The 21,607-nt window shown below is 45.1% G+C and overlaps 1 protein-coding gene across 1 annotated transcript in view; it reads left to right on the top strand.

The window, feature by feature from the left end:
• Positions 1 to 21,607, top strand: part of LOC145415073 (synaptotagmin-10-like) — a 120,408-nt gene that overhangs the window by 77,206 nt on the left and 21,595 nt on the right. The window contains exon 7 of the mRNA XM_080284487.1: positions 8,068 to 8,236. Coding sequence (XP_080140613.1) covers positions 8,068 to 8,236 — 169 coding nt within the window. The remainder of the gene's footprint in view (positions 1 to 8,067; positions 8,237 to 21,607) is intronic.

The following is a 21,607-nucleotide window of genomic DNA, read 5'->3' as shown; positions in this document are numbered from 1 at the left end:
ACTGCATGCCACTAAAACCTGTGTCCAAACATCCATTAGAGGAGACAGTCAGGAAGAAGTCTATGGAACAAGATGAATGAAGTGCAGAATGAATGAAATGTATACCAAAGTAGGAAAAGTGAATGAAGAAAGAGGGAAAAAAAGTGAATGGAGTGAAAGAGGAGAGTAAGAGGGAGAAAGGAGCAGAAGACTTGTGTGTGTGGGCTGAAGGAGGGACGCAAAATAATTAATGGAGAGACACAGAGGAGAAAAGATGAGAGTAACTAAGGGGAAAGGTGTGGAGAAAATGCTGAGAGAGAGAGAGAGAGAGAGAGAGAGAGAGAGTAAAAATATATATAACAACAAATACAAACGTTTACATAAAGAGTCCATATATACACGTGTTTAATGCAAGGGTTAATTACACTTCAGGTACAATATATATACCTGTATTGTAGCGGCAGGCTCGCACACGCCTGATATTGGAGGACAGTTCTGATATATGTCTCTCTCTCTCTCTCTCTCTTTGCGGGTTCTGAAACTCAACTAATTACTAGGCTCGAGGAACACCATTATTATTATTATTAGTAGTAGTAGTAGTAGTATGTCCGTTCCCAAGAGTGAATAGAGCCCAGATTATGAGGTTTGGTAGACTGTTACGCTACCGACCGAATCGCCTGAAGCTCCACTACACTTTATATTACATCTGTGCAGCCTGATCTGACCGTAGGGTTTTGTAATGAAGATGTGTATAACTGGGTGGATGAGAGAGAGAGAGAGAGAGGGGGGGGTATGTGCCTCTGTGTATAGGATTCATGTTCAATCATCCCAGCCACACACCATCCTGTTTCAGCCCTCCATCCCCCATCCTTACTCTCTCCTGTCTAATCTCTCTCTCCCTCTCTTCCTCCCTCCATGCTATCCCTCTCTCGCTCTCCCTTTCATCTTCCTGTCTTTCTCCCTCCACTCTCTCCCTTCATTCTCTTTCCTTCGCCACGTCTCGGCTCTTTCTTCCGTGCGTCCTCTCTCGCCCTCAGTTACTTTGCTTCCTCCTCTGTTCCTTCCCTTTGTCTGCCATCTCTCTCTCTCTCTCTCTCTCTCTCTCTCTCTCTCTCTCTCTCTCTCTCTCTCGCCCTGGTTCTTGTATCCTTATTTCTTTTCTCTTCCCTTCCTCCTTCACCATCCCTCCACTCTGCCACCTCTTCCCTCTCCATCTCTCCGCTCTTCCTCCTCTTCCCTCTCCATCCCTCTCTCCTACTCCTCCTTCTTCCTTCCTCTCTCCTCAATTTCACTCTTCTTCCCCCTATCCTCACCCTCTCTCCTTTTCATTCACTTCCTCCTTCTTTCCTTTCCCCTCCACCCCTCTCAAATTTCCTGTCTTCTCCCTCCCTCTTCCTTTCTCTCTCCTCCTCCTCCTCCTTCCATTCCTCCATTTCCATTACCTCCCCTTCCATTATCGAATCTCTCGACCTGCTTCCTCCCCTCCCTCCACTCCCCTCCCCTCCCCTCCCCTCGTCCTTCCTCGCCCCCGTAAAAGTAAAGTGGAGTGCAGGCTGTGATACCCTCTCTCTCTCTCTCTCTCTCTCTCTCTCTCTCTCTCTCTCTCTCTCTATTTTTGTACATTTTCTTACTTCTCTTCGCTTCCTCCTTTCTCACCTTCGCTGTCATACTATCCTTTTCCTGTTTTTTTCCTTTCCTCTCTTCTATTCTTCCTTCCTCACGAGTCATTATCCCTCTCTTCTTTTTCTTTCTTCTCTTTTTCCTCCATTCACTGCTCTCACATTTCTTCCTCCGCTTCCATGCTCTTCCTTTCTTCCTTCCATCCCTCCTTACCTACATTTACAACTATGTCTCTTCGTCTTCCTTCACTTCTCGCCTCTTCCTTGTTCATCCTATCTTCCGTCTCTTCTCTTCCGCCATGCCTTTCTACCTCAGTTCCTCTCTCTTCCTCCGCCCATTCTTCCTTATCCTCCCTTCTCTCCCTCTCCCTCTCCCTCCTACTGAGCACTCTCAGGCGTATGACTCACTCTCTGCCGAACAAGGTAAAGTGCTCGTCTTGAAGGTCGCAGCGTGGGATTCGACGCTGCTTCCCTTGATGAACCTAATGCCATTTTATTCCACAGTTCCTTTTTGTCTTGCTCTTTTGTTTACTTTTTTCCGTGTTGCATTTTTCCGTGTTACTTTTTGGCCTACAATCATGGCACTGGTTTACATTTTTGAGACTTCAGAGGGCTGGTAAAAAAGAAAAAGAAAAAGAAAAACAATCACTCAAGAGTAAAAATTGTAACCTTTAGTTTCATCACCATTTTCTCTTGCTCTGACAGAATTTAAAAAAAAAAAAAAAAAAAAAAAAAAAAAAATATCCGTCATGAAAGTCTTAGGTAAGTTCATGCCACATTTAGCTTAACAGATTTAGATCGAACAAGTGGCTCGACTCGGCTAGAATCAACTGCAAACGCATCGCCTTGGCCTGTACGACCAACATGAAAAATTTTAGAAGGACTGATCAACTCTAGTTATACATTTGAAAAGAAAATTGGTACTCAAATTTTTACCTTATCCTTGTGACAGACATGGGCGCTAATTCTCGTCGGTGAAGGAAGCTCCTAAACACCTCCCCTAAGCGATTTGTTTTTAGATATGGCTGGTTAATATCCTTTTGTACGCTATGTATGTAAAGTGAGGCGACATAAGAAGGATTTTCATGACACACAGCGTGACAGTAAGGCGCAGTAAGCAAAATAAATCACATAAGTAAATGTGTTAGAGAGTTTTCTTAACCGACGAGAATATGGCTATGGAACATTAATCAGACTATGCTGGGCTGCGGTCGATTCTCAGTCAAATCGCTTGTCGTCAGGTGGAAAGAAATACTACAGTTTATGAGCGTGGGAGATTCATGGTATCGAGGGAGGGGAAGACCGAGGATGACGTGGAGAGATGGAGTTGAGAGGTATATGAGGGAGGGGGGAGTGAGCTGGAGGGGGAGTAGTCAAATGGTGGGTGACAGAGCGACTTGGAGGCGTTTTGTCTGCGTCAACCCTTTGCGGGATTAGGGCGTCGGGCTATAGATAGGTAGACAGATAGATAGATATTAACACTCAAACACCTGTGAATCTCAGGTGAGTGATTTAAGGCGTCTCGTTACCTGGAATGAAATACAATACTCATCCCACTTTCTCACCCCGACAATGAGAGAATTACTAGTACTACTGTTTACACTACCTGGCTCCTGGGCACATTCTTAGCCTAGTTATGCCGTCTGTCGCAAGCTGGCATAGAGGAATAGTTATCTAGACCATGAAGGGTTAACAGGGTGGTTTGTGGGAGGCAGGGAGGGTGACGTGGAAAAATGGAGCCTTGTTTCTCCCCATTCCTCTGCACTCTGCCTTACCCCTCTCTGCCCTCTTTCCATTTGCTGTCTTCGTGGTTCGTACTCTCTCTCTCTCTCTCTCTCTCACACACACACACACACACACACACACACACACACACTCACACACTCAGAAATGCTGTCGTCTTTGAGGCCAACCAGTCAAGAACGCAAACCCCATCCCCACAGGCCACGACACACGAGATGCATTGGCAAGGAAGGTCAGGGGTGAGAGTCAAGTGCTACCGTATATCAATAATGACCTGTTCTTAGTGCCTGGAGGAGATTAAGGTCAGGGGTCAAGGTCCGTGGGTAATGGGGGGGGGAGTTAATTAATGGTGGTGGTCTGGTGTGGTGGAATTATTGGGTTGGGGTAAATGTGGAGGGGGGCCAGTAAGGGGACGAGGTGAAATTTCAACCTGCCCTACAAAATGAAGCTTAGCATTCTCAGGCTCCTATGTTAGCTAAATAAAAGTCTGACGTTAGTTGGGATAGAGTACTAGAGTTGTCCTGAGCATGAGGGGATTAATGTATTCAGTATTAACACGCTCAGCCTCTATGCTCACTGTTGGCTAATGTCGTGTGGGGTTGGTTGGAATAATGTACTAGAGTTCTTCGGACCGTGAGAAGGTTAATGGACTTGAACATTATGGCCCAGTAATTACATCCTTCCCCAACCTCCTCCATCACACCCGTTTTAAATTCCCTCCCTCACACTCTCCCTCACTTCCCTCCCTCATTTACTCACACCTTCCTTTACTCTCCTCCATCGCACCCCCCTTCACTCTCGTCTTGTAATTCTGTTTCCTCCCTTACTCTCCTGTTTTACTCTGCTCCCTCCCTTACTCCCATCCTTAACACTCTCCCCCCTCACTCTTCCTTACACTCCTCCCTCACTCTCCTCCCTAACTCTCCTTCCTCATTCTCAGCCACTCTCCACCCTCACAGCCCTCTCACTCTGGTCACTTGAGGCTCTTCACGCCACGAGGCAGAACCAGCTTAAATTGATTGTTGCAATAATGGATGTGTGTGTGTGTGTGTGTGTGTGTGTGTGTGTGTGTGTGTGTGTGTGTGTGTGTGTGTGTGTGTGTGTGGGTGTGTGTGTGTGTGTGTGTGGGTGTGTGTGTGTAAAAGGAGACTCCTGGCCTTTGGTTCCTTCTTTCTTGCATTAAAAAAAAAAAAACATACACACACTTCCAGGTTCCTGCAACTCACTCGTGACTCACCGCATTCTGGAAGGCATTTGGTGAGCCTGGGGGGGTGGCAGCAATGTGGCCATTTGTGATAGCGAAGTCGAGAAGGAACACGAAAATAGCCAAAACAGCTCATCAGAGGATATCAGCTAACTCTCTCTCTCTCTCTCTCTCTCTCTCTCACACACACACACACACACACACACACACACAAACACAGAATCTAAATGAAAACCTCAGTGCTTTGGAAAACTCTACGCACCCTACCACCCATATTTCATTAACAAGGCCGTCACACGATTACGGATGTGGCCAGAGCACCCCCTCAGAGTACATCAATGTGGACAAAACTTGGAATGTCAGAGATTGGATTCCCAGTGGTTGTGTGTGCAAAGTTGTGTTAAAACCAACTGTCAAAGTTATTACATACATACAATTATTCATAGTACATAAATTCATTCACACATACTCTTACATACATAAATACAAGTAGAGTGTGGATAGTACAGTTAATAAAATACTTGAGCTGTTCCCACTAATAACGGGTTATGGTAGCAACTTTAACGTGTTCATCCTCATATAACTCACTGCTGTGTAACCTGGAATTAATTACCAGAGAAGACGTGGCCATGAGAGGGTTAAGGTTCGTGTTCTTTATTTTTTATGTATGTCAGTTTATTTAATTATTTGATGAAGCTCTACTCAAAATATGGTTAATACAGTCAGCAATGTGTCTTCAATATGCCACCTCAGCCTTTGGTTCCTTCTTCCTCGCACCAAAAAAAAAAAAAAAAACTACCAGCCCCTCCTCATGCACCAGCCAATCCACTCCTCTCTCTCTCTCTCTCTCTCTCTCTCTCTCTCTCTCTCTCTCCACCTTCACACTGGCGAACTCAAGGTGGCAGAGGTGGATTTAGATCATCTCATTATCAACGACTCTTTTTAATATTACACCTTTTTATCCTCCTACACGTTACAGAAAATGAGAGACTGACTAGAAGACTGTGTGTGAGTGAGGTGGAGAGGGAGACTGAGGATGGGGTGGAGAGACGGAATGGAAAGATGTATGAGAGAGGGGAGTGTAAACTGGAGGGCAAGTACACAAATGGTAGAGGACTGGGTGACGTGGGGGCGATTTGTTTGTGGCCACCCCTTACAGAATCAAGGCGTCTGACAGTAGATAGATAGATAGATAGACAGATAGATAGACGTTACTAGGGCAAGCTGTGCAGGTACAAAAAAATACGTATACAAGTTAAAAGGGAATATCTAGGAGTAACATGCATAATAAATCGCCAAAGGAAAAATGTTAGGAAGCCTCTATTGCCACCCAGACACAGCGGCCATATTTGTTTTTCTAGTGTAGGTCATCCCAGGGGGCGGTGGAGAAAAACACTACTCTGGTATTCCGTGTGTGTGTGTGTGTGTGTGTGTGTGTGTGTGTGTGTGTGTGTGTGTGTGTGTGTGTGTGTGTGTGTGTGTGTGTGTGTGTGTGTGTGTGTGTGTGTGTGTGTGTGTGTGTGCTTGCAGTCGAACGTATTAATTTTACTTTTTTTTTTAATAACAAAACGGAGGATGGAAAAATTAATGAGTAAAAAAAGTAATCCATACACCTGATTACTGGTGTCCTCCATTCATAAAATATCTGTAACAGTTGGACTTGAACTGCTGCAGGTTGAAGTTTGGAGGGAAACAGCTCTGGGGAAGCGAGTTCCAGAGAGAGGCAGTTCGGGGACTGAGAGAATTTTGACAGGCAGAGGCTAACTACCCGTCAACAATGAGTTTTTCCTTTCGTGCCCTTTTCTCTCGGCACTTTACTCTTGTCTTCCAACTCTCCCTCAGTATTCACCCTTGCTGTTACCTATATACACCTGTGACTGTCCACGTGTATGTTCAGCGCGTGTAGGTGTAAGATGCGGGGTTGCGCAAATACTTTCTCCCCTCTTTCTAATTCTACTTGCATTATTTCGCCCCCACCCCACCATCTGTCCATCTTACTCATGCACTAAAATCCAACATTCCCTGTCCCCCTTTTCCTCATGCTTGGGACGTTGTTTTGCTTTGTACCCAGCTCAAATTTCCTCCCAGATCAAATTTTTGGAAACATCCCCTTCCTGAATTTCTGGGTCTTCTCTCTACCTCCATATGTCAACTAACCCCATCCTCCTCTACGTCCATTCCTCTCGCCCACTCCTATTTGTCAGCTCCCTCCCTTTCCCCTCTGCTTCCACCCCTGCCGTTCACTGATATACAACTGTGTGTGTCTGTGTGGACCGGCAGTGTGGTCCATTCTGACTCTCCTCTTTTTGTTCCCCTACATTTTGCTGTCTGCCTCTCTCCCCTCTGCTTCCATCCCTGCGCCAAAATTATTGTTCAGGCCAGCGAAGGGAGCGAGGGCACTGTCAGACATGCAGTACGGTGGTGAAATACAACACCAAAACTGGGTCAGCTACCTCGGAAAGTATTAAAGCTATGCGGATCGTTGAAAAGGTTGTGGAAAAGCAATAGGTGTTACTTGAATGACCTATCCAAATTCGGCATCATATTTCTGAAAAGCCAAAAAGCGTCAAATAAAACGATAATGCTGGGTTCTCGGAAATCATTTAGGTTACAGTGGACCTACGTTGTTGGAAAACTTACGGAAACGCAATAGGTATGATTAAAGTGGCTTTTCTCAAAATTCGCAGCCATCCTGATGAAATAAGACAAAAAACTGCCAAATTAGCACAAAAAGTGAGTGTAGCTGGAGTTGTTAAGGCTACGGCAGATCTACACACACACACACACACACACACACACACACACACACACACACACACACACACACACAAAACATGCTTGATCGCTCGTATACGTTCCACACTTTCAAGTATGGATGCCTGTAACTTTAATCACCCCTATGCCAGTATGGATGTAAGCTCTGGGATCCGAATGCACATCTTTCATTAAGTTTCCCTCTAGTCTGCTAACTTCCCCTCTCCCTCATGTGCTTCCACCTCACGTTTATTCTAACATATAACTCTGTCCTCTGTCTGTTTCTCTACCTTATGCTCCTCTAGCTTTTCCTTTTACTTTTAGTCTTGCGCTTTCTATCCTTGGAGTCATTCTAGCATAACTTTTTCTTTTTTTTTTAACAGAAAGATCGCGTTATTCGTCTAGTAATATCAGCTTCACAGAGGTTAGGTGTGTCAAACCGACTCCATGCATTCTTTCAACCCCACTCAAGTACTGATTTTGCACAGGGTCCTAGTTCGTTCATGTGTGGTGTACAGCTCGCATGTGTGGGGAGGCTCAACGCATACAGCACTTCTAAACAGGGTGGAGTCAAAGGTTTTTCCGTCTCGTCAACTCTCCTCCTCTTATCGATTCCCTTCAGCTCTCTCTCTCTCTCTCTCTCTCTCTCTCTCTACATACGAATAAACAAACCTCAACCCATTTTCTATCTACCCTCCTCCCTTCCGCATTTCCATCCCATCCACTTACCGTACTAATCTACACCTCTCTCCTTCCGTGTGTGTTCAGCGTGAGTTGGAGTGAGCTGAGGGACCGCACACTACAGTTCAGCGTGTACGACTTCGACCGCTTCAGCCGTAACGACCTGATTGGACAAGTGGTCGTGCGTGGGGTCTCTGATCACTGCCACCCCGAAGCCGAGACCACTTACCTCTTGGACATCCTCAACACACGACACGTACGTAACAAGTAATCTTTATTCTTATCGCAGTGTTTATTGTCAGTGTCATTTTATTCCTCTTGCACTGTTAACAAAGCATTCTACTATTTTTTACTACTTCTTCCCAGCACCGTTTGATAGTTCTTAATTACTCTGTTTACAAACTATTTTACGTCTGTCGCTACCCTTTCCCTCAGTAGCACTTCATTGCTCCTTTTTTCTTAGCGGTATTTTTGAGGGTAACATTAAATCTCTCTTTCTCTAACTCTTATAATTCCTTTGCTTAGTCGAACGTTTAACGAATGTGAAAAAATAATGTCTTTTCAGCCAACATTTTGACTTTACTGTCTTTAACTTTATTTTTTCCACCCAGCGTCTTTTATCTCTTCAGACAGACATTAGTTACTTTAGTCTTACTTCTACAATACTTATTTATTTAGCTTAAGTGAGTGGCATATGAGAAAGTGGGGTGTGAGCTGGGAGCAGGGCAGAGTAAAAGGAGGGGGACAGGGAGACATGGAGGTGATCTGTTTGTGGCCACCCTTTACAGGATTAAGGAGTCTGGGAATAGATAGATAGATAGATTGATTGAGTCTGCAGAATGTGAAATGGCAAATAAAGTCGATATTTGATGCGGGTGGATAAAAAATTGGATGAGGCTTGTTTGTTCTTAGGCAGAGAGAGAGAGAGAGAGAGAGAGAGAGAGAGAGAGACTGAACAAAATTATCTGGGAGTTGCAAGAATAAACTTTAAAAATTACGTTCCCGGGTTGAAAAGGTTAACCAGAATTCTTTAATATTCTCTACGACAAGGAGAGTATGTTTTCAATCATGTTTATTTGTTTGTTAGCGGGATTACTCAAAAACTAAACGAGAGATTTGGACCAAGTTTGGTGGGTAGATAGCCCATGTCCCAGGGAACAATCGATTAACTTTTGGGACCGATCCGGATCGTATTACCGATTCTGGATCCGGAAAACATTTTTTGTGAAACCCTAATCAGTGATGAAAAAACCTAACCCATTATGAAGAGTGGTTTGGATATTACGTTGCCCTTGTCGGAGAGATGTGCTCCACTGAGTGCCCCTCTGGGTGACGCGCTTTTTTTTTAACGGGCTTCTTTACTGTTCACTTTTTTTCCCTTCTTGCGTCACGCCAGACATACGAAAATAATGCACTATTGTTTTCTTATCTTGTTTTACTGTTATTCTTCTTCATGGAAACAGTTTTGAAATTCACCAACGTCACGCCCTCACCTACCAACCTACAATACAAATCTTCACTGAGTACATTATCACTACCCCGTCGACTACCCACTACAACCCACGCTTGTCTCGCCTGTTCCTCTCCACCCTCCCCACCCTTTTCCGCCCATCCCACCCATTTTTTGTCCATCGTCACCTTTAGAGTGCTCATTACCTTCCTACCTACAGGACTCATCTCCTAAGCATGGATTTGTCTCGATACGTCCCATCATCTCAGCCCATCCCGCCCACACCTCTCCGCCCACACCGCCCATTTCTACTCTGATATGGTTAATGACACGTAAGAGACTGGCCCGGACCCCAGCCAACCCAAAACACTCATATGAACGTGTATTCTTATCTTACTCTTCCCTGACACGCCACCCTTCACTGTCCTAACCATCCCACGCACCCCGCCCACTCCCCTACACACACACACACACACACACATTTCTTCCTCTCCATCTTTGACTTGTGTGTGTGTCTGAGAGAGAGAGAGAGAGAGAGAGAGAGAGAGAGAGAGATCCTGTGTCCTTCACCTTCCAGCCAGTACCATCAGTGTCATCTGCTCCCCACAACACCACCAAACTTGTGTCATAACTTACAACAGGCCTACTCGTTACAACCACTGTGGCACGTATTCTTCTTGATATATTGCCCTGAACGATGTATTGCTGTATGTATCACCACCATAAATTTCGTGAGGCATGAGGGAGTTCAGGTGCTGGGCTGCAAAAGTGATCCCATCCATCACATACGTAGACCTCATGCACTAGGCCTCTTTTCGTGAGACTAGAGGTTTGCTTGGCCAGTTCATTGAGGCTTTCAGAATCCTCCATAGAACTGAAAACATCGACTACCAGCACATACGTAAATAAAAACCCAGCAAGGAATAATGGATGTAAGCTTGACATGAAGGGCTTCCACGATGGCACTTTAGGTAATTTCTTCGCGTACAAGATTTCCATTACCCACATTTGGCTTCCGTCACAGGTAGTTAACAATTCTTCAACAGGGTAGTTCCAGGAAGGGTTAGACAAAGTATAGTTAGGCCAGACTTAGTGGTAGACTGTATGTTTCCTCCTTTCCTGTGTAATATTCTAGCATTTCTTCCCCGGGAGATGTAAATGGAAAGAGAATTCATTTTTACTTTTATCTCACTAGCACAGTAGCGAGGTGTGTCTGGAAGCATCATTCATCGTACCGTATGGGTCCTGATACCTTTCGAGATACTACCTGTCCTTGTAATTCTTTGTAAACGACATATACAGTAAAAGAACAGAAGGATGCAACAGTAAATCGCATAAACAGAAACACCAGGTATCCACTGAGGCCTCAAACACACGAACCAGGCACAAAACCACCATCCCTTTTGTCTCACCGAATAATTGATTAGTAACGTGCTAGTCACCTGTCACCTTCGCTCCAGGTTACTGCTGATGTAACTGTAATACTGTAATCTCTTCAGCTCCAGGTTACTGCTGAGGTAACTGTAATATTGTAGTCTATTCAGGTCCACTATACGATCGAATATTCTCGGCAGGAGTGATAGCCAGGATAAATGTCCCTCATGCTGGCGATGTACGAACCAGAAAAGGGCGTCTGTTGTATTTTTTTTATGCACTGATGAGCGGGCATACCTCCAGTTCCCCTTACGTTTTGAACCCTAGATCCAAGCCCGTATCCTTGCCGCGTAAGGAAATTCCCTAACACTTTATCCTGAGCGAGTTATTATGCTTATTACACCTCACTGTCGTCTGTGTTATGTAAATCCGTCCAATATCACCATACTCTGCATAAACAACGGACAAAATGATATTAACCATCCATATCCAAAAATAAACCGCTAAGGAAGAGGTGTTATGGAACCTCCTTAACCAACGAGAAGACAGGGCTACGGCTCATGCGCACTATGAGGCGGGCGCTGCACCACGAAGCCACCACAGCTCCACTGGCGAAGAAAATCCAATAATCGAATCAGCAGCGGACAGGCAATCATTTCACAACCATACACTCCAGGTTTATCAATTACGTAAATTTGATACCCAGAAGGTGAGTGGCAAAGTTACGTTGATTATTAAGTTACTGAGTTACGGGAGTTAGGTCTGTCGGGTATCTCAGCTTTCAGTAAGAGATGGACAGTGATGCTGAGGGAGAGATGCAGACGCTGAGACGCCAGTGGTAATGGTGAAGGGATGAGGGTGAAGTGAGGGTGAGGATACAGTGAGGGAGGGCAAGGGTGAGGGTAAGGGTGAGGATGTGGGTGAAATGTGGAGAGGGTGAGGATAAGGGTGAGGTGAGGGTGAGGATAAGAATTAGGAACGACAATGTTGAGGATGGGAATGACGTGAGAGGAATGTGGGGAGGGTGAGAGTGAGATGAGGGAGGACAGTAAGAAGGTGAGGGTGAGGGAGGAGGAGAGTGAGATGATGAGGGTGAGGGAGTGGAGTGAGAAAATGAGGGTGAGGGAGGAGCAGAGTGAGAAGATAAGGGTGAGAGAGGAGGAGTGTGAGAAGATGAGGGTGAGAGTGAAGGAGGAAGGTCGGGGCTGAGCTGAAATAAGAAGGTCGGAATAAAGAGGAAGCATCGAAAGGTCATTGTCACACCTCGGTCAAGGGAAGGAGGAGGAGGGAGGGGAAGGCAAGAGGAGAAGAGGAAGGAGAGGAGAGAAGGGAGAGAAGAGGAGAAAGAACAAGGGAGGGGTATGAGAGGGGAAGGGGGAGAGGGAAGGGGGAATTAGAATGGAAAAGGGGGAGGAAGCACTTGAGAGGGAGTTAAGAAAAGGGGAGGAGGAGGAGGAGGAGGAGGAAGGGGTGATGGCGTAAGGAAACCCGGAAGGCGGAAGAAGGAAGGAAAGAAGGGGAAGAGAGAGAGGGACAGAGAGAAAGAGAGGAGTGGTGGGGAAGTGGGGAGAAGAGAGGGAGGAATGGAGGGAAGAGAGGGGAGGATCAGCTCATTATAACCTGATGACTGGGGAGGAAGAGGGAGGAAGGAGGGAGAAGGGAGGAAAAGAGGGAGAGGGAGAGGAAAGGGAAAGGGAGGGTACTGCCTTATTAAACTTGCTAAAAAAAATAAAAACGATTGAACCTTCCCAACCAGTTTCTCTCTCTCTCTCTCTCTCTCTCTCTCTCTCTCTCTCTCCAGGCACACATACGGTACACATGAAACGATGCACACACACACACACACACACACACACACAGTAATAAAGGCAGCCGCAATATGCAGAAGCGCAACACACAGACACACAAACACAGAAAAACAACAATATTTGGGGCGTATAAGAAAGATCAAAGGATGAGAGAGAAAATGAAAGAAGATGATGATGGTGGTGGTCGTGAAGAAGATGGTGGTGATGGTGCTGGTGATGGTGGTGGCGATGACGATGTTGGTGGAGATAGTGGTGATGGAGTTGGTGGTCGTGGTGGTGGTGGTGATGGTGGTGGTCATGGTGCTGGTGATGTTCGTGGTGGTGGAGTGACGGTGGCAGTGGGGATGGGGGTGATGATGGTGGTGGTGGTGGTGGTCATGATGAAGGAGATGGTGGTGATGAAGAAAGTGATGGTGGTGATGATGATAGTGATGGTGGTGATGAAGATGGTGGTGGTGGTGGCAGCGGTAGTGGTTTTGTCCATGGTAGTAGTGGTTGATGACAATGGTGATGATGATGATGATGATGATGGTGGTGGCGATGACAACGGTGATGGTGGCTGTGGTGGTGACGGTGATGATGGTGATGAAGACGATGATGGTGGTGGTGGTGATGGTGGTGGTGGTGGAGAGGCAACGAAGCGGTGGAGGAGTGTCGGAGAACTGGAGACAAAATTGGGACTGCAGGGAAAAATGTGATATGGAATAAAACTGGAATCCAGGGACGTGGCTGGAATATCTGGACAAGACTGGAATGCTGTGGACTAAACTGTTGTGGTTGGGACAAAACTGGAATGACTGGGATAAAATTGGAGTGGTGAGAACTGAACTTCAGCGGCAGGGAAATGACTGGATTGGTAGGGAAAAGACTGGACTGGTTGGGGAAAAACTGGTAGGGAAATGACTGGATTGGTAGGGAAAAGACTGGATTGGTAGGGAAAAGACTGATTTGGCAGGAGAAAGACTGGATTGGTAGGAAAATGACCGAATTGGTAGGGAAATGACTGGATTGGTAGGGAAAAGACTGGATTGGTAGGAAGACTGGACTGGTAGGGAAAAGACTGGATTGGTAGGGGAAAAATTGGCAGAAAGTGTGGATTGGTAGGGGGAAGACTGGTAGGAAAAAGACTGGACTGGTAGGGAAAAGACTGGATTGGCAGGGGAAAGACTGGATTGATAGGGGAAAGACGGGACTGACAGAGAAAAGACAGGATTGGTAGGGAAATGACTGGACTGACAGGGAAAAGACTGGATTGGTAGGAAAATAACTGGATTGGCGGGGGAAAGATTGGTAGGGAAAGGGCTGGATTGGCAGGGACAACACGGGAGTGGTGGGGATAAAACTGGAGTAATAGGGAAAATATTAAGGTGGCAGGGAAAAATCTGAGGCGGCAGGAGCAAAAGTGTAGTGGTAGGAACGAGAGTGGAATGGTAGGGATACACCTGAAGTGGTAGGAATAATGCTAGGATGGTAGGGATGATACTACGAGCATGGTAAGGACAGGTGTGGAGTGGTAGGGACAGAACTAGAAGGGTAGGAACAAGAGTGGAAACGTAGGGGTAACTTTGGTGTGGCAGGGATAGTACTAGAAAGGTAAGGGCGGGAGTGGAAATGGTAGACGTAAGGCTGAAGTGGTACGGAAATAAGTAGAACAGCAGACAAAGCACATATAAAAGACACTCCTACATTGTAAAACTAGAATATTCGACACAAACTTAAAATAATATGAAGACTTGCAAGATCAGTCGAAAGGGTACAATATGGGTGACTATAAAGCCTGACTGAGAGAGAGAGAGAGAGAGAGAGAGAGAGAGAGAGAGAGAGAGAGAGAGACACCAGTAACGAGGCAGCGAAATGTATTGTATGAGGGGGGTAGTTGAGAAGAGGGGAATGGGGTGGGTGGGGGCGTGGGTGGGGTGGGTGGATGGGTGGGTGGGGTGGGAGGTTGCTATGAAGTAGAGGAAGAAATGGCTGGAAGTCCCCTTATCGAAAACATTTCTCACTGGATGCAGCGTCAGACAATAAAGACGAGAGAGAGAGAGAGAGAGAGAGAGAGAGAGAGAGAGAGAGAGAGAGAGAGAGAGAGAGAGGAGGATACCACTGAGTCCATCAATATAACTTCATCGTTTGCATTTTACTCGCATTCATGTAACATTTAAGTCCATACGAGATTTACTTTTGAATATGGCTGGTTAATATCCTTTTGTACGTTATGTATGCAGCGTATGGCGATGTTTGGAGGATTTATAGAACACAGAATAGGAGAGTAAAGTTAATTAAGCAAAATAAATCTAACATAGTAGGTCTGCTTTAGGTAACCTGTATGTAATCCGGTGTGTGAGACTGATGTAACCCCAAGATTCAAATATAAACAGAGGCGGCCATTTCGACAACCAGCGATTACGTAACCCTGTCATTCTGGCTCCTGTAATATAATCCACCAATCCCTAACCCTTTCCTTGGCCAGTATGTAGTGAAACTCTATATCATTTTCTTACTTATATTCTATTTCATCTTTAAAGACAGAATTATCGAGTCTTCTAATTTTGTAACATCCGATAGTGCTTGTACGTCCAACAAATCTTTACCTTTTCCCTCTTTTTTAAATTATTTTTTAACTGACAACGAGAATTTGGTAAAGACTGATTCCTTTTCATTACTGCTTTATTTCCATGTAAAGTAAAATTTGTTGGAGTGGTATTATTTGCAAATATTTATGTCTTTGGTAACAGTATTTATTTCACGTCAAATTTTACTAACTTTTAACAAACCTTCATTACACAACTACCTTTTTTCTTTTCTTTTTTTTTTTTTTTTACACCCCGAGCACTAAAATTTCGTAGCAAAATTCAGGTATATATATAACAGAATGATGAAAAGAAGCCTCCTCTTACACAAGCTACGAAGCAGACGTGTGTGAGTGGCGTGCCGCGGGTCTTGCTGTGGCAGGGAAGATGGCACTGTGGCTTTACTGACGACATTAAGTATTACCAGAATGAGAGAGAGAGAGAGAGAAACTGTGTCTTTGGGCTGAGCTCTTGCGTAAAACTCTTTCCCCTTTGTCTTTCAACGTGCACCTCTTCTTCTTGCCGGAAAATGTTTAAATAACCTGTGTAAAAAGAAGGTTGCCACTCCCAGTCCTCCCTCACGCACTTAGCTGTATTCCTTGTGTTTCCAAAATCTTCAAATCTGTCCAGAACGGGATGATTCTGAGGCGTCTTTCATCTCTTTCCGTAATCTTCTTATCGCTCGTCAGTACGGCCTCCAACAAAGATGATCAACTGGCAATCTTTCCATATTCCTTTCAGAGCCATAGTCATCTCCTTTCGGGTGAATAGAGCAAAACACTGGGTCATTTGAGCCGGGTAGAGCAAAGGTTCAGATTTTCCAGGACACACACACACACACACACACACACACACACACTCTCTCTCTCTCTCTCTCTCTCTCTCTCTCCTGTTGTTGTGGCTCCGGCTTACAATGCAATCCTATATGGTTATGGAGCAGCTGCCTCCACGATATTCCGCATACATTCCCCATCCCCTCATACCACCACACCAGGTGCCCTCTCCTTCCTCCCATATCCCGTCCTACACACACACACACACACACACACACACACACACACACACACACACACGATTCACTGCAAAAGCCATAAAGATACAAGCACTGAACAATGAAACGAATAACAACAAAAACAACAACAAAGTACGGGAGTTCCAAAGACACTAACCACAAATCAAGCGACAATGTACAAAACAATCAAAACGAAGTGTAACAGAGGCACTACATCAATCCCGTCCGGCCAGACACAAACTACAGTACATCCTCACATACAAACCCCCCCAAAAAAAGAAAATGCATCACCACTCTCTTGAAACCCAACAGAAACCCAACATAATCTTCCATTCGATCAATAATCCTTCCTTGTACTCCTTCTATAAGTAAAACCAAGGCCAACCCTAAAGATGATAAGCCCTTCCATTGCAGCCTCCATTCCGCCTCTGCGCCATCATTCCACAATATCTGTTCTAAAAATCCCCCCGCAGCGAACCTTTATTGGCTCGCATAAAAAAGAAAAAATACGTGCAGCACAAAGAACCTAAATGGAAATAACTGACATATAAAAAATTTCAGCACTATCCCACGCTTTCCTTTAACAAAATACTGAACAAAAGCTGGCACAACAACTGAAAAGGATGCATCAGTAAGTACTCAGAAGGAAGGCAATAGAGGGTGAAGTATAATGACAAAAAATGAATAAATAAACACATCAAAAATATCACAAAAAATCCCAAATGGTGTAGCAGGCAGTTTGAAGCTTACAATTTCTCTGTCACTCTATTCGACCTATCCAAGAATGGCCTCCAATCTCTAGCTGGTATTTCAAAAAGATGGCATGATCGTGACAACAGTGACATTGCCTAACTCCAGATTTCAGACACACTTCAATGAAAAATAGTCAAGGATTTCAAACAGCAAGCTCAAAGTAGCCTCGCCTGATTAAGCATTATATTTCTCACCGATCACAACAAAGAATATTACATAATACCTCAGATAACACAGCAACACTCCATGCACACAAATACGTGTTGAAAGGAAAAAGAAAACAAAAAAGAGAGGCTTACAAAACATCATTTACTGTTGCACGTATATAACAATCATAAACACTCATCGATCCCCAAATTCAGTGCAGTTAAAACACACATACACACTCAACCCAGACATACGAAGTGGATCTGAAGTCTATAAACAAAACACAAAGTCAGGATAAAATCAGGAATAGACTCCACCAACCCAGCATGGACTCCGAACCTGTCAGACACCTCTCTCAAAAACGATACAGAACAATGCACTCCCTACCTCAGTCAGTGGGTGCACGCAAACAACATCCACAGATCGTCTATAGCCTACACAAAGTATAAACACAGGCGGAACCAACCAGCCAGATATGAAGAGCGCACAGATTACCGCACAACAATTCCCACCGCTGTCACTGCATACATGGCCATACAGTTTCACTCTGACAGATGAAAGCTACCCCAGCAGGTCACTAGGTACAGCTGCTGTATATGCACCGCCAACACATGCTAGCAGATACTGAATAAAATAAATCACTCCCACAGACACCTAGAAAACAGAAGAAAAAATCAGATAGTATACCAAGTTAAATTAGGTTGTGGACTCCATGTACAGTAAGCATACTCCTCTATAAACCTGGCCTAGGTAACGCAACAGAGCAACGGACGACACATGGACAACGGACAGAGCACATAACGTGGGGTCGTCCAGCATTCACACAACTGCGACTGGAACACATTTCACGTGTGTTGGTCTTGTGTTCCGTCCCTGTGGAATCCTCTTGCTATCTCCAAGCCGCAAGTCTGCTCAGTCAGGCCAGATCATGAGGCTGTCCAACAACAATAACATTCCTGACTCTCTCGTCGTCCTTCCTCATTCACATAGCCCCTCCCCCCCTCTGGTTTATCCCCTCCCTTTCTCGTTCACCCTCCTGCTCTCATTTCCCCCCCTCATCCTCCCTACTCCTCCTCCAATTCTTCGCCTTCCCGCTCACCTGGTAGAACATACTTTCTCCCCTCAAAATAACTGAAATGCAACACAATCGTTAAGTGAATGAATGGTAGTGACCTGGCAGAATTAACTTACAAGTGTGACAGAGGTGGCCGTAAAGATTCTGAGCCTTTTCATATACAACGTTTACGAAATAATACGGTAAGAGAGAGTGAACTGCATTTGAATTACTGTACCATTATAAGGTGTTTGGATTCCACAAATGTGCAGACAATTTACGTGGCTAAATAAGCAACTGTGTGTAACTGTATAAAGAGAAATGAACCTACCTGGAGAAGGGTAATTAGTCCTGATATTGCAAATTAACAGAACATTGGGTATTTGTGGAATTTATAATGTGGAATTTATGGGTCTCCGAGAACGTATAATTCTCCATGAAGTTTATACTGTTCTGAGAAATTTACGCTTTAATACGAGGGAAAAAAAAAACAGCGGAACAATAACTACCAGACTAATTCACACACAGCTACAGAGATGATGCAGAGAAACATGGCTTGCACAGAGTAAAAAGTTAAAGAAAATTATTGTCCTCATTAAACATTCATTTTAAGGTTTTGTATGTACCTTATCCTGTTTCTGTAGCCTAACCACCCTGTTAATATGGTGGGGTACTGGATGATGATGATGGTGATGATGGTGATGATGATGATGAGGACAATAATGATGACGGTGACGGAAAGACGAACGCTTCCATGTACGATACAAAGTAAAAAACAATAGCACTTAACGAGAAAACATACAGTATAGTTAAAAAAAAAAATATATGACTAATATTTGTTTACTTCGTTATGGCAAGAGAAAAAATGAGTTATCAAAGAAACACACACACACACACACACACACACACACACACACACACACACACAAACACACACGACAAAACTCTGCGGTCGCACTTCACAGCAGATAATGAAGCCCAGAGGATCACGGCCAACGCGTATAATACCATTTTTTCTTTTTTTAGCAGTACCGTAGTTGGTCTCAAAAATCTCCTTCTGTAATAATGGTTTTCGCTGGCACATCCTCCTCCTCCTCCTCCTCCTCCTCCTCATCATCATCATCATCATCATCATCATCATCATCATCATCATCATCATCCTGGAGACAAACCGTGCCTGCCTAACCACAGCGAGCTGGGAAGTGGGAAAGAAAAAAAAAAAGAATGCGCCACTCACTAACAGTAGACTAACTCTGTCCACTGCAACATATCCTAAAATTGTCGTGTTTCTATCTTTGATGCTGGGGTGCAGTGAGAAAGCAGTACAAGAATATTCTGCTATAGTCACGAATAGGTATTATGGAAACGATGTAGATCTTTAGTCTAATTTGCCACTGAGGAAAGAGAACCATACTCCAGAAAAACAATAATCGTCAATTTATGGAGGGCGAACTACAGATTCCGTATTGTGAGTCAGTTCTGGTAAAAACGCTAATAGTCGACCATAAACTTACGTAGGCTATAAACTGTGTCTGCTACGGGAAGCTGGAGGTAAAGTTCAATTGAATACGAATTTGTTACCATAATAGTAATAGTGGGCCTTAGACGAACTACCTAAACACTTTAAGTATTGCATGAGCCGCCATTACTTGCTCAAACCACGGGAAGTATCAGGATCACAGGAACTCAGCGTATTGCCAGAATTAGCTTTCGATATTCGTGGTGACAGATTATGATATACACATAGCTATAACTACGCTTTAACACGATAAGGAATTGGTGTTTTGTAGCGAGACATATTTTAGTGTTAGATTATACAAGCGTCACCGTTAGTAAGGTGGATATTTGGCCCGTAACTATTAGGTATGGTAAATCAGCTACTTGTGGTATAATATGCACTAAGCTAAATTCTGTCTACCTATAGCCTTAATCCCGTAAAGGGTGGCCACAAACAAATCGCCTCGATGTCACCCTGTCCCCTACCATTACGCTACCCTTCTCCCAACTCACACACATCCTCTCTCACATATAAGCTAAAATTATGTTTATTTATTCATTATGTTTATTCAGTTTCGTTTCTTTGTGAGGCTGTGTTACATTTTCACGAAACTGTGCACATCGCCTGAGCAAAATTCAATATCTGTTTTCTCTCCTTTCCTTTCCCTCTCCCGTTGTTCCCCTCCCCACCCATTAACCCCCGCCCCCCACCCCCTCTCAATCCTACGTCCAACCTGATGTAAATTTCGCGCCCCCTCCCCTCCCCCAACATCGTCTGTGAAATATGGTGGTGGTGGTGGTGGTGGTGGTGGTGGTGGTGGTGGTGGTGATGGTGGTGGTGGTGGTGGTGACTTTCATAAACGCATTACTGAGCCGCTTGCTGGTGATGTGTATGTGTCATCATCTTAGTAATCACATTAAAACTGCAATCCATCTTATTACGAGAAAGAGAGAGAGAGAGAGAGAGAGAGAATTTAAATCGACCTGCACTCACATACATGTATACATAAATACATATATGCATAGCTCCATACACACACACACACACACACACACACACACACACACACACGTTCGAACACTCCTGCACACCAAAGCTCTCATACTCTCTCTCTCTCTCTCTCTTGTGGGTGAAATCCTGGCAGCCTGTACTGAATAGGTGCTGTGAGCGAGGTTGGGGTAGGTCAGGTGCGAGGTAAGGGAGGGAGGGGGATGGACGGGGGAGGGAGGTCTGGCATGAAGTTTAGGAGGGGAGAGGTGGGTACGGAGGGAGCAGGATGGGGGGGGGAGAATGGGGAGGGGGTTTGCATAGGCTCGTGGAGAGGGGAGGAGGAGGAGGAGGAGGAGGTGGAGGTGGAGGAGGTGGAGGTGGAGGATGGGTAATAGTATAGATCTCTGGGGCGATCATGACACTTTGGGATGAGGGGAGAGGTGGGGTAAAGGGAAGGCAGGAAAGAGAAGGGTGTGGGGAGTCGTCTGCGCATGGTAGGGAGGGGGCGCGGCAGGGTGGTGGGTGTGGGTGGGGAGAGGCAGGGTGGTCATTGTGAGCAGGGAGAGGCAGGGTGGTGGGTGTGGGTGGGGAGAGGCAGGGTGGTGGGTGTGGGTGCGGGGAGGCAGGGTGGTGGGTGTGGGTGGGGGGTGGCAGGAACGCAACAAGGGAGCAGGGTGGTGATGGAGAGAGGAACAAAGGGAAGTGGGGAAGAGGGAAACTGGGAGAGAGAAGGGAGGAAAGAGGGTGGAAAAGAATTAAGAATTAAATACTGGAAGGGCGTGGAGAGGAAGGAAATGAAGAAGAAAGGGAATTGGAGAAAAGGGAGAAGTGGGAGAGAAGGAAAACAGATGAGACTAGAAAGCATTCAAAGAGCGCATACCTCAGCCAATGACACTGCAATTAAAAAGTATCCGGATCCGCCCCAAAATTTAATCGGTTGTTCCTTGATCCATGGCCAACCCTTCCACAACAGT

This window comes from Coenobita brevimanus, chromosome 101 (genome assembly GCF_032717465.1).
Source record: "Coenobita brevimanus isolate Jiangsu-jjx chromosome 101, ASM3271746v2, whole genome shotgun sequence".
Lineage (NCBI taxonomy): Eukaryota > Metazoa > Arthropoda > Malacostraca > Decapoda > Coenobitidae > Coenobita > Coenobita brevimanus.
This window is presented reverse-complemented; position numbering and strand designations above follow the sequence as displayed.